General features: G+C 38.7%; 1 protein-coding gene across 1 annotated transcript; it reads left to right on the forward strand.

Annotated features, from left to right (window-relative positions):
- Window positions 1-5,965: 5,965 nt before the first annotated feature.
- On the forward strand, window positions 5,966-10,183 carry LOC104430706 (5-methyltetrahydropteroyltriglutamate--homocysteine methyltransferase-like). The gene is made up of 11 exons (XM_039304229.1): window positions 5,966-6,315; window positions 6,409-6,496; window positions 7,195-7,322; window positions 7,404-7,795; window positions 7,896-8,059; window positions 8,467-8,547; window positions 8,655-8,821; window positions 8,932-9,037; window positions 9,155-9,405; window positions 9,506-9,707; window positions 9,798-10,183. Exons 1-11 carry the CDS (start codon window positions 5,966-5,968, stop codon window positions 10,170-10,172), a joined length of 2,304 nt encoding a protein of 767 aa, XP_039160163.1. The 3' UTR covers window positions 10,173-10,183.
- Window positions 10,184-13,430: the final 3,247 nt, after the last annotated feature.

Genomic DNA, 13,430 nt, shown 5'->3' on the forward strand with positions numbered 1-13,430 from the left:
TAGCACTTGGAGTAGAGGTCCTATGTCGCAGGGCTCCCGAAGAAGCCGCACTTGTTTGCGCAAAGGTATGAAGCCTGGCACTGGTGCTCTTCCACCATCTTTTCTTTTTCCAGGACCTGCCAAACACACGCATCAAACCGAAGCATACCCAATTATCACGACCTCAAACACGCCCGAAACCCACAAATAAAAAACCCAGTAAACATACAGATCTAGATCTACCCATCTAAGGGTCCCCTCTTTCCTCCAAACACACCAAATCAAAATCACTGTTGCCAGAAACCTTAAGAAGTTGGAGAGAGACAAAGACTGGCTTCGCCTACAGCACCAGGCCTCACCCAGATTTGAGTGAGGCCACCGGCGAGCCTCGCTAGCCATTGCGAAGTAAGGAAGCCAAAAAGGAAGATGGGAAAAAAGAGAATTAAATAAATAATTAAAAAATTCGAAAAAAAGTTAAAATATTATTAAAAACTTGCCACGTCACCATTTGCCGAATGGCCGGTATCAGCCAGCTTTCATTTAACGTTGGTTGGATGGATTAAATTGGCATAATTACAAAAATTGTAAAGTTGAATTATCCAAAAAAAAAGTTTAGGACTAAATTGACATAATTATAATAAATTTAGGATTTTTTTTTTGTAATCCTCCCGTTATATCTATTTAATATTTGTGGTCTAGAAATGGGTTGTCTTCATTGAAGTATGCTCTTTGTGACGTTAGCCATAATGATTTTTCGCTCTTGAAATATAGCACTTCAAAAATTTAAGCAGCATTCTCTAATAGCAATTAAAATGGGGATAATGACGTAAATGGCCACTGAACTTTGAGTTAATATATGATGTGATCTCTAAAATTTCAATTTATTTAATGTAATCCATGGACTTTAGGTGTATGTTCAATGTAGTCCCTATAATATATAAAATTATTCGATGTTGTCATTCCATTAATCCAAATCCAAAGACACCATTGAACATTTTTATATAATCCAGGAATGACATTGCACATTGGGCTAGAATTCAAAGATCAAATTGAGCAAATTAAAAGTCCACAAACTACATTGTATATTGGGCCAAACTTCGAGAAACCATTTGTAACATTTTCATATTCAAATGGCTAAAACAACAACTGAGAAGGGGTGATTCGTTGTTTTAAGAACATTAAAACTCTTGAGTGAAGATATACGGATGTGCTTATGTGGGTGGAGATTAGTAATGCAGATGTAGTAACTTCTATTAGACATATAATAAAAGAATTGCCTTTTGATCTACTTATAGAGGCCTTTAATCTTCAAAGCATAAGCCAAAAGCTATTTCAGAGTCAAATGAGAGACGTTGATTGTCGTCTATAGCAATCATACCTGCAGTCTGCGCAATTAGAGTATACTCTAAAAGACGAAGCAAGGTGTTTACCATTAAGGGAGGTTTTTGCTTCTATAGTCCATATGACTCTCTGAATTGCCCTCGCAAAAGTGGCAGGACTGCCAAATCTTCTCTAGGCTCCTTTATGGGGTTCTAGAGCTTGGAGATCTTTTCTAGGCCTCCTGTACTCTAAGATGACTCTAGCCATTTTCTAGGCAAATGGACAATGTGCTCATATCTGCATGTTTTTCAATGTGTTGGCGGGTCCCTTGCCCATCACATTTTTAGTTAATAAAAGAAAAATGAATGGATAATTATATTTAATCTATTGTTAGAATAAAAATTTATTCTTGACAACAAAAATTCAAATAATAAATAATTATAAATTATTGTAGAGCTCACTTCTTCAAGAATTTATGGATTATAATAAATTGTTATTCTCACAACAGTTCAAAAACTGTTATGCTAGAAAAGCCTTTAAAACAATTGGGCGAAACAATTAAAATTTCATGGATCAAATTGAATAAATTAAAGATTCTTGGACTACGTTGCACTTTTTACCAAAGTTTATGTATCATTTGTGACATTTTCCCATTAAAATGGCAAAAAACAATTGAGAAGGGGTGATTGGCTATTTTAAGAACATTAAAACTCAAGTGAAGATGTGCGAATGTGCTTTTGTGGGAGAAGATTAGTAATGCAGGCGTAGTAACTTCTATTAGACATATAATAAAAGAATTAAAGAGATTGAAGATATTTCGACATAGCTTTATGGCGGTTTAGCCTTCCAAGAAAAGCGTAAAAAAAGTCATAAACCCATTACATTTGTATCAATTTAGTTATAAACATTTTATTGATGCTAACTCAGTTCTAAACCTTTTAACTTACTGTCAATTCAGTCATTTCGACTAATTTTGACTAGATATTATTGACATGAATGCCAGTCGACTAACATAGCACGGTTTGGTTGAAGGTCAAACCAAACACATGCTTTAGTATAATCATCATATCATAAAATTTCCACAATTTTAAAACTTTAACTTTTAAAGTAATAATCAAACCAAACACACGAATCCATTAAGTAATCGCCGAGTTTTGTACGGTTTGTAGATGGTGCTGCCACTACAATAAGCTTAGAAGACGAGTCTACAAGCATAAGCACCTCTTACAACCCGAGGATCTCCTCTCTCCCCAGATTTCAAGAATTTAGCCCTCACGTAGGGCAAAGACACAAGATTCCATCAAAGAGAGTGAAACAAGAGGCAAATGGTTTTAAAGGTCGACAGTCAGCACACGCTGTCTGGCCCCACAAAAGAATGGCGTTATCTTGGGGATTTTCCACAAACGAAACGAACCCACGTCGAACGACCGCGCAACTTGCAAGTTTTCCGAAGCTGCAATTAAGCTCGATCGAGAGTACGACAGTCCTTATCCGATCCGACGAAACAAACCCACGTCGGACCGCGCGCACAGCGAAGGGACGCAAAAGTGGTTTCCTTTCGGAAGGCTGCGACGGTCCAAGCCTTGCGTGTGCCCTGGGTTCTTGGTGAAGTTTGTCGCTATGAGATAAGCGGGCGATTTGACGCATGAATAGGTGTTGATTCACACGTTGGACATTCCATCTTTTGTTATCATTTTACGGTGACCATGACCAGTATGGGGAGTGACCTCACTTGTGGCAAGTGAGGCCATTCCAGGGCCTCTGCAGCCCTATTGGCCGTAAGCGAGGGTCGCTAGTGACCCTCACCGACAGAGAAAAAGAAACCCATAAAATAAAAAAGGCAAAAGAAAAAGGAAATTAAAATAAAGAATAAAAATTCAAAAAATATTAAAATTGAAAAATATATTATTAAAATTTGTTACCATCGGTGAATTACGGCCAAAATTGACTAGATTGACTCATTTGACAAAATGAGAAATTATTTAGGACTAAATTGACAAAACTGAAAAATTTATGACTGAATTTATAATAAAAATGCAATAGAGTTATGACTTTTGGACAATTTTCTCTTATTTATCTTCTCTAGTAATCATACCCTCAATCTGCACAATTAGGCTATATTTGGTCGTCTTGATTTCTAATAAGGATGGAATTGGATAGGATATGATATGAAATTCAAGAATTTTGATATATCATATCTACTGTTTAGTGATTTGTAGTAATAAAATTGAATATATTCACTTCATATCATGTACATTATTTAGTATAAACAATATATAAATATAAATGAACAAAAAAATTTTACAAACAAAAATGGTGAAAATCTCTTGCGACACTCTTGCTTACTTTATATTTATTCTTTTTATTTTATTTTCCCTCTCATTTTTAATTAATTTTCTTTTTTATTTCTTTCTTCCCTATCATCACTCTCTAATAAAATATTATTAAATAACAAACTCTACCGATATACCTAAAATACTAAAATACTAAAATACCTCAAATATGCAATAAATATATATATATTTATATTTATATATTGAATTTATAATGTAATATATAATCAAATTCGAACATATAAATAGAAATAAGATTAAATTACAAATTAAAATTTTATTTTTATTTTGAATTTCTTATATTAAAATTCAAATATTTTTATATTGAAATAAAATTTAATTTTGTTAATTTAAGAATTTTGTTATTCGAGAAAATAACTTTCTTATTATGAATATTAAAAATTTTATCCACCTTTATACCACCTCTTCCTTGATATAATTTTATCCGACTTACGTTCCTATTATATCCGACTTTATCTTATTCTGAGCAAACGATGATAAGTTCTCGGTTCAATCTGGTTCCACTTAGGAACTATGAATCAGGTTGGGAGGATCGATTCTCATTTTTTGGGAGGTTCGATCTGGTCCAATGGAATTGGCCACTTAGCAAAAAAAAAAAATGAAAAAAAAAAACTAGAGTTATCACAATGTTATGATTTATTGCTATTTTTAAGAAATTAAAAAATATATTTAAAAAAAAAGAGTCAGTTTGGTTCGGTTAGGTTCGCCCCAAAACTGCGAACTTGACCAAAAATCTCCAGTTCCATTTTTGTGGAATCGGGAATTGGACCAACACTCCTGAGAATTGGACCAAATTAGTTGGTCCAGGCGGTCCAATATGCTTACCCCTACGCAGGATAGAATAAAAGTTATATTATTCTGAATTTTATCTTGACTGTCAAATACAATCTTGGAGTATACTAAAAAAGACAAAGTGATTTTTTTTTCAATAAATAAGATTGATCAATAAAAATGCTGAACCAAACGTACCAAATAGGTTGAGTTATTATATTGGATTAGTTATATTTAATAAATGGGTTTATATTAGTAAAATTCGGGACAATATAGGTAGTAAATGGGTCCACAACTTATTAAGATCTAACAAACCTTTATAACTCTCTCTCATCATCACTCAATCTCGTGCTTGCTTGCTCCGCGATCTCACCTTTGTTTTGGGTATGAGTTTACTTTGATTTGGTTAAATATGGAAGTGTTTTAACTATAATAATTGTGTTGGGTTATTAGATTTATATTACTAGAAAATAGATCATAGCGAATTAAATGAATTAATTTAGATCTTATCATTTTCCATCTAACCTAAATTCAATCTGACTCACACGTTACGTGAGTCTGATCAAATATCATGATGCTTGTGTCACCGTATCGTGAAGGTATAGATAAATAGGGAATTACAAAACAGTTTATTTTAAGGATGGAGATTAAAATACTATTGTTCGACGAATGGAGACACGGGCAAAATAGCCTTCGCATGTTTTGTGGGGGCAAAATTGGGGCGAAGCATCGAGGAGGGATTCCCATAACAGCGTCCCTTTATGCTCAAGTCGGGGATATATCTGGCGGAGCCGGTAACCGAGACTGACAATAGACGAGAGGAGAGTTGGGACCGACCCGGTACATTTGACGACGTCGTTTTTGCAAAGAAAGCTGGTGGGTTTTGTTTTCGACAAGATTTTGCAAACGAGTCTTTTCGTCAGCGGAAAGTCCGTCTATCTTGCAAACGAGGTTTTTTATTGGTGGGTCCCGACAAAAAAACCCACCAATGAAATACTCTATCGGACGAGTGTGTTGTTCGGACGATATCATTCATACTCGTCCGAATAGCTGATATCATTCATACTCGTCCGAATAACACACTCGTCCGATAGAGTATTTCATTGGTGGGTTTTTTTGTCGGGACCCAGCTGATATCATTCATACTCGTCCGAATAACACACTCGTCCGATAGAGTATTTCATTGGTGGGTTTTTTTGTCGGGACCCACTGATATCATACTCGTCCGAACAACACACTCGTCCGATAAAGTATTTCGTTGGTGGGTTTTTTGTCGGGATCCACCGGGTGGATGCCATCTCTCACTATATAATGCCGATCCTCCGCACTTCCTTTTGTATTTCGTTCTCTTTCTTCTTCCCCTCTCTATCTCTTGCACTCTCGTCATTGCAATAGATTACAGTTGGTCTCTTTCCCCGGTTTGGTCTCCGCCAAGGTAGGATCCTTGCATCGCTCGCATTTCTCCATTCTTAGGTTGGGGAACTGAACAAGTTACACTAGTTACTTACCTGAAGTTGATGTTCTTCGATGATCTAGAGAAAATGGCGTCCCACGTAGTTGGATATCCTCGCGTCGGCCCCAACAGGGAGCTGAAGTTTGCCCTGGAATCATTCTGGCATGGAAAGAGCACCGCCAAGGATTTGCTGGAAGCCGGGGCTCATCTCAAGTCATCCATCTGGAAGCAGATGGCCACCGTTGGCATCAAGTATATTCCCAGCAACACCTTCTCATACTATGATCAGGTGCTCGACACCACTGCGATGCTCGGTGCTGTTCCTCCCAGATATGGTTGGAACGGTGGCAAGATCGGGTTTGACGTTTACTTCTCGATGGCCAGAGGAACCGCCTCCGTCCCTGCTATGGAGATGACCAAGTGGTTCGACACCAACTAGTAAGGACGACAGATCTTAGACAAGTTACCGAGTAGAAATTAATTTTGTATTGATGATTAAACTTAACCCATCCATCTCATTTTTTGGTCCAGCCACTACATCGTCCCTGAATTGGGCCCGGATGTCAACTTCTCTTACGCTTCTCGCAAGGCCGTCAAGGAGTGCAAGGAGGCCAAGAAGGTAAAACGCTGGTCTTATTATTGTTTTCTTCGTTCTCAACAGCCCATTCGATTGGGTTTATATTCAGCCCAAGCCCAGAAATGAAGTGTTCTTTTTTGTTCTAGTAACCCGATACGCGTGCGACCCAAACCGGATAACGAATCGGGTCGGATCACAACGGGCTATCGGGTTTAGGCCATTCAAGAAATGCTCCTAATGTCCATTTCATGTTCCCCTCTGTAATTTTCTCTCTCCTTCCGCCCTTCCCCGTCTCACTACTTTCCCCGCCGCCGCCGCCGCCATCCCTTGGCTGCGGACGTCGCCGGCATCGCCACGACCCACCTCCGATCTCGATGGCAACCGCCCAAAGCCTCGGGTCTGCCCGACCATCCCCTGACTCTCCCCTCTTCCGACTTCCATCCTCTGCAACGCTCGACCCGGGGCCAACAGCGGTCGTCGACGTTCCCGCAGACCAGCTAAGGCCCCCGCTTGCCTCGCTAGACCTCGATCGTGGCTGATCCGAGGCCAAGCCCAGCCCTAAATCTCGATCTCGATCGAGCTCGCCTGCCCTCTCTCGGCGCTCGTCCTCATCGACAAATTCTGACTCTTTTGTTGGTTGTAATTTGTTGTTTAATTTTCGTCTCCCTGGTGCTGCCGTTGCATAATCCTAGCATTATTTAAAGCTATATCTGTTTCCGACTTCATTTGCCCATTTCCAGCTTGGAGTAGACACTGTTCCGGTCCTTCTTGGCCCAGTCTCCTATCTGCTGCTATCCAAGCCTGCAAAGGGCGTGGAGAAGACCTTTGCTCCTCTCTCCCTTCTCCGGAAAATACTTCCTATCTACGGGTAAGATAATGAACTCCTCTCTCGCAGTTTTCATTTGCTCGTGTTTGAATACGTTTCCTGACCAATGATAAAATCATGCAGGGAAGTTGTGTCCGAACTTAAGGCTGCTGGTGCTTCATGGATTCAGTTTGATGAGCCCGCCCTTGTGTTGGATCTTGATTCTCACAAACTGCAAGCATTCACTGAAGCATACTCGGAACTAGAATCATGTCTTTCTGGCGTGAATGTTGTCGTCGAGACATATTTTGCTGATGTTCCTGCTGAGGCATATAAAGTTCTTACTTCCCTGAAGGGCGTCACTGGATTTGGATTTGATTTGGTCGATGGAACCAAGACCCTTGATTTAATCAAGGGTGGCTTCCCCACAGGCAAGTATCTCTTTGCTGGAGTTGTTGATGGGAGGAACATCTGGGCCAATGATCTTGCTGGATCGCTTAACACCCTCCATGCTCTCGAGAGCATCGTGGGAAAAGGTACTACTTTCTGCATATGTTATTTCCAAATAGTGTATTTTGATGATCTGTTTGTCATTTATGCTTAAGTTGATATCTGAAATTCCTCATTTATTTGAAGACAAACTTGTGGTCTCCACCTCCTGCTCTCTTTTGCACACTCCTGTTGACGTAGTTAACGAGACTGAGTTGGATGAGGAAATCAAGTCATGGCTTGCATTTGCTGCTCAGAAGGTCGTTGAGGTCAATGCTTTGGCCAAGGCATTGGCTGGGGAAAAGGATGAGGTATGGTTCGTTATCTTTTTGTTAAAGATTATGCTGAAAAGCAGCATAGTATGCGCACACTGTCATTGTTGCTATTAGGTAGTCTTAACAGCGGTGGTAATCCATATTGTCAGCTTATTTTCTAGAATTCTGCTCTATTCCCTGCTCTATTCCGATTAGTCATCGGCAGAAACCAATGGGGTTACCTTTTGTTGGGTGTTTTTAATTAGTGGCTATACAGAGTTACATGCATATGGCAACAACGGGGTAAATACAGTCACTAGGATGCAAACTTCTTTACTTAAACTGGGCCTGTTAACTAGCACCTTTAGGATGTATGTCTAGCATAATGTTCAATTTCCAAAGAATTGATTACTAATGTTGCGAGAGGGTATTTCAATGCTTATTGCTGATGGCTCTGTTTTCAGGCATTCTTCTCAGCTAATGCTGCTGCTCAGGCCTCAAGAAAGTCCTCTCCAAGAATCACAAATCAAGCTGTCCAAAGGCCTGTATGTTCCTCTGCTTACTTAACCCTTCATCTTTTATGCGTTCCAAAAATACCAATGAAAACGATATTACTGGTGTCTTGAATTCTTGATATTCTTGTCTCTCTCAGACTGCTGCTTTGAGGGGCTATGATCATTGCCGTGCCACAACTGTGAGTGCTAGAATTGATGCTCAGCAAAAGAAGCTTAATTTGCCAGTCATCCCAACAACCACCATTGGCTCCTTCCCTCAGAGCGAGGAACTCAGAAGAGTGCACTGTGAGTACAAGGACAAAAAGTGAGTAAACTAGATCTTTCTTTTCTAAGTAAACGTTGATAGATATGACACAGGGCTGTTATCCTTTTCGTTATGACCCTCATTGGTCCTGTGACTGCACTTCATTATAGGATGTCTTGGGAAGAATATGTTAAGGCCATCAAGCTGGAAATTAAGAAAGCTATCAGGCTTCAAGAGGAGCTTGACGTAGATGTCTTGGTTCATGGGGAGCCTGAGGTAAGACAGTCTTTTAATATGGTATTGTAGTTAAGACAGATCTGTCAGATAGATAGATAGCATCTATGAGCTATGTTTTCTTTCTTCAACATCTTGATCTGGATGTATCCAATGCAGAGGAACGATATGGTTGAATACTTTGGGGAGCAGTTGTCAGGTTTTGCTTTCACCGTTGATGGGTGGGTGCAATCTTATGGATCTCATTGTGTGAAACCACCCATCATCTATGGTGATGTAAGCCGCCCCAAGCCAATGACTGTCTTCTGGTCCGCTATGGCCCAGAGCATGACTGCTCGCCCGATGAAGGGAATGCTCACGGGCCCTGTTACCATTCTCAACTGCTCCTTTGTCCGAAATGACCAGCCCAGGTACAGAAGAATGTGAACTGCATGTGTACATGGGATTGATGAAAGAACATAATCTTATTTCTCCTTTCAGGAACAGAATAATATATATTTTATTTCACAGGTTCAAAACTTGCTATCAAATTGCCTTGGCCATCAAGGACGAAGTTGAGGATCTTGAGAAGGCAGGGATTAATGTTATTCAAATTGATGAGGCAGCTTTGAGAGGGGGTCTGCCGCTGAGAAAGTCTGAACAATCTTTCTACTTGGATTGGGCTGTCCACTCTTTTAAAATCACTAACTGTGGTGTCAGGGATACTACCCAGGTTCTTTCATAGCTCCTTCCTTTTTTTTATGTGGGAAGATCCATTTCTCACATGTACTGATTTCACTTGGTGGCTGTTATTGATTGGCAGATCCACACTCACATGTGCTACTCCCACATCGATGACATCATCCCCTTAATCTTCGACATGGATGCCGACGTCATCACAATTGAGAACGCTCGCTCTGATGAGAAGCTCCTCTCAGTTTTCCATGAGGGAGTCAATTATGGTGCTGGGATTGTCCCTGGTGTCTATGACATCCACTCTCTCATAATACCATCAGCTGAAGAGATTGCTGACCGAACCATCAAGATGCTCACTACAAACATATTGTGGTTTAACCCTAACTTTGTATTCAAGACTCGTGATCACGCTGGGGTCAAGCGTGCGCTTAAGATCATGGTTCTTGCTGCCGAGCTCCTTCGCACCGAACTTGCCCATGCAAGAAAGGAAAAGTATGAGTAACTTCCCTGTATTCCTGTATTCCTGTCTTTTTATATTTATATGATCATTGAGTTTCTCTATGGAATGTTAGGAGTCGTACTCTTTGGGGATTTTAGTTTGTTCGTAGTTCCTCTCTTTTTATATTTATATGATTATTGAGTTTCGCTATGGAATGTTAGGACTTAGGAGTCCTCGTTGGGCTGTTTTAGTTTGTTCGTAGTACTGAGTTGAGCTTGTACTCATGTGATGGACTAATGATATGCTATTCACGTTTAATTCAAAATGGCTGTCATTCTCTTATGGTTGCTTGCTTCTTTCCACTCGACTCGATAGCATGAAGTGAAATAAGTCAAGCTAATATTAGTATCTTTGATGTTTGATCCGCTTGATCTCCTCTTAAAACATCTGCAAGTACGGAACAAAAAGAAACCTAATCTGTATCCAGACGAGTAAATTCTCTTTCATTCATCCGCAGTTTTACTTCCCTTTTGAGTTTGTCCTTGTTCGGACCACTCAAATACGACTAATCCATAGTAATCAACGCATGGAGGGTAATTATAAACTAGCATTCATAGTAAAACTACATCCAAATCCACAAATATTCATTCAGAATCTTACAAAATTCACTATTCAAACCTAAATTAGTCTAACAGTGAAAAGTCAAAATCAGGACGGAAAACGACATTTTTCCTCTTCTAAGTTGAATCATTGTAGTTCCTTGAATTGCGTTGAAAACACAAATCAATGATATGGCCATTATCCATTTATAATTCTACCCCTGGCAGATAAATACGCAAGACGAACCTCGAGAAAATAAAACAATCTATCAACTTAGTTTTCAGTTTCTTGAAAAATTTAGAAATAAGTACGTTGAAAATATTACAGCTTATCGTAAAATTTATAAAAAGTTAAATTAAATTTTAAAATTTATCTAATTGATACAATCGAATTCTTCCATTAACTTTGTCTAACTTGATTGATAGAAAATGTTGACGTGAATTTTTTTTTATTATTTCCTCACTTCTAAGTGGCAATGACACCACTAAAATATGAAACACAACACTAAAACGCATGGTTTAGCCCAAAAAAAAAAAAAAAAAAAAAATACAATGGGACTTTCGTATTTGCTTCTTTGCTTTTAGTCTGATGACATTCTAGATGTGCAATCTATGTAATTAATGAGTTTCAGGAAATATTAAAGTTTTCGTAAAGTTCTTGTTCCGGCTTAGTTTGAGCATACACCACTCGAGAGAATCGACACCTTCTAGATCATGCGGATCAAGTTAGTTTGGATCCCTGATTATAGAGGTCATGATGGGACCTAAATAATTAACGATTCGGATGATTTTTTCGACGTATGGTTCATGGATAAATTCTCGCTCGCAAAGGTTTTCGACATGCATTTCCTGGTTTTGGGTTAGATTTGAAGTGATGTATATGATTTTGTCACTATACTTCAATCTCATATGTGTGAGACATTATTTATTATCCGAAACGGCGAGTTCAGCCATCACTGAGGACGAAAGGCATGGAGGCTCACCCTAGCCTAAACCATTTCCACGAATCAAACCAAGTCTTTTTGAGAGGAACACTCGGGGCCATGACCGATCTACTGTACTTCAACCTAGAGCGAGCTTTGTACCGATTGGGCGATCCAGTTCGCGATGGACCAAACGAGTCCCATTCGTGGATCTCACTTTAATCAACAGCCGGGATGACCGGATTTTTAGCATAAGATCGGACCCGGGTCAGACCTTCTCTTATAAATTTTTCAAGCACCCAATTAGGTGTTTTATCACCACCTGATTGCTTGTCTAATGCACGCGATCCTTGCGGAATAAAACTTAAAAGTAATATGTTAGAAATAATGAAGTATCTGGTGCGTGATCTTACATCATTATGCCTCATGATAAGTTGAAAGAAATTTTCTATGATATTTTTCGCAGTTAAGTACATATGACAGAATTTGCTTTTCGTTTGTTGTACAATCAATAATATACATAGAGAGAGAGGATGAATGTTGCGTAATCAGGAGATTGAAGGTTAAAATAGAGAATAAGAAAATAAATCGAACATCAGATTTATGTGGTTCAATCGAGGTGAATTATGTCCATGAGAAAAGCAATACAGAATTTCACTATAAATCAAACTATACAACGGAGATAATAACTACACTCGAATCACTCAAATACTTTTCGTATTTCCTAACCTCCAATTACATTAATCCTACAATTTTTTACCAAATAATATCTCGATTTGTTAACGGATTACGCAATCTCGATACAAGATTTATTTTCGCTAAAACACGGTGTAATTGACGATAAACCTTGCCACTTTGCGCACACAGCACAGCACGCCTCTACGCACAGCAACAACAGCCCGCACCCGCGAATGAAGAATGTACTATAATATATAAAGATGCAAAATCGACTAACCGACTTCAATCATGGGAACTTATGTTCCACGTGCAGAAGCCAAATTCCGTCAGTCATGAAAACGCATATTCCATTACATTAACTGTTCTTTTGAGTAAAATTTACAATATATGGGTGCCCATGGTTTTCTAATTAAATGTTCTTTTTCCGGAAACACTAAAGGAAGAAGAAGTTTTTGGCAAGAAAAAGAAAGTCTCGTTCCTTCTGGCAAGAAAAATCCAGAGAAAATAATGACAAATGATACATGTACTTTGGCCTAATGCGTAATACTTTCTCTAAAATTTTAATTTGTTTAATATGGACATTAAACTATTAGTGAATGTTTGACTTAGTCACTAAATTATAAGAGTGAATATGGTTTCAGGTAGAATCAAGAATCGGTCCAATTCTAGGTTCCAATGCATCCAAATCCGATTCGTGAATATTCTATTTTTTTAGGAACTAGGAATTGGATCGAAAACTAGGGAATTGTGACTCGTGAGTAAGGTGGTCGATCGCCCTCGCTCCTATTTAGGTTGTTCTTCCCTTTTTCGATATCCTCTTTAGCTCGTGCTTTAAAAAAATCACAACTTAACTTGATTATGAAGAGATCGATAGTGTTTCAAAGCTTCTTTGGATGCATTTATCAAGCATTTCCAGGGAGAAAGTTTTCATTTTCGATGCTCGATCTTAAAGTGTTATACATACATCACAAGCTCAATATACTGCAGTTCACAATGTTTTCTCTATCAGACCCTAAAACTTATGACAATGTAGATTTTGATTCCAGGATATACATGACAAATTCTAGATTCAAAAAATGAGAAACATATTCCAACAGATATGTTGTAGGCACTAAAAAATG

The sequence above is a fragment of the Eucalyptus grandis genome, chromosome 11, assembly GCF_016545825.1.
Source record: "Eucalyptus grandis isolate ANBG69807.140 chromosome 11, ASM1654582v1, whole genome shotgun sequence".
In the NCBI taxonomy this organism is placed as follows: Eukaryota; Viridiplantae; Streptophyta; class Magnoliopsida; order Myrtales; family Myrtaceae; genus Eucalyptus; species Eucalyptus grandis.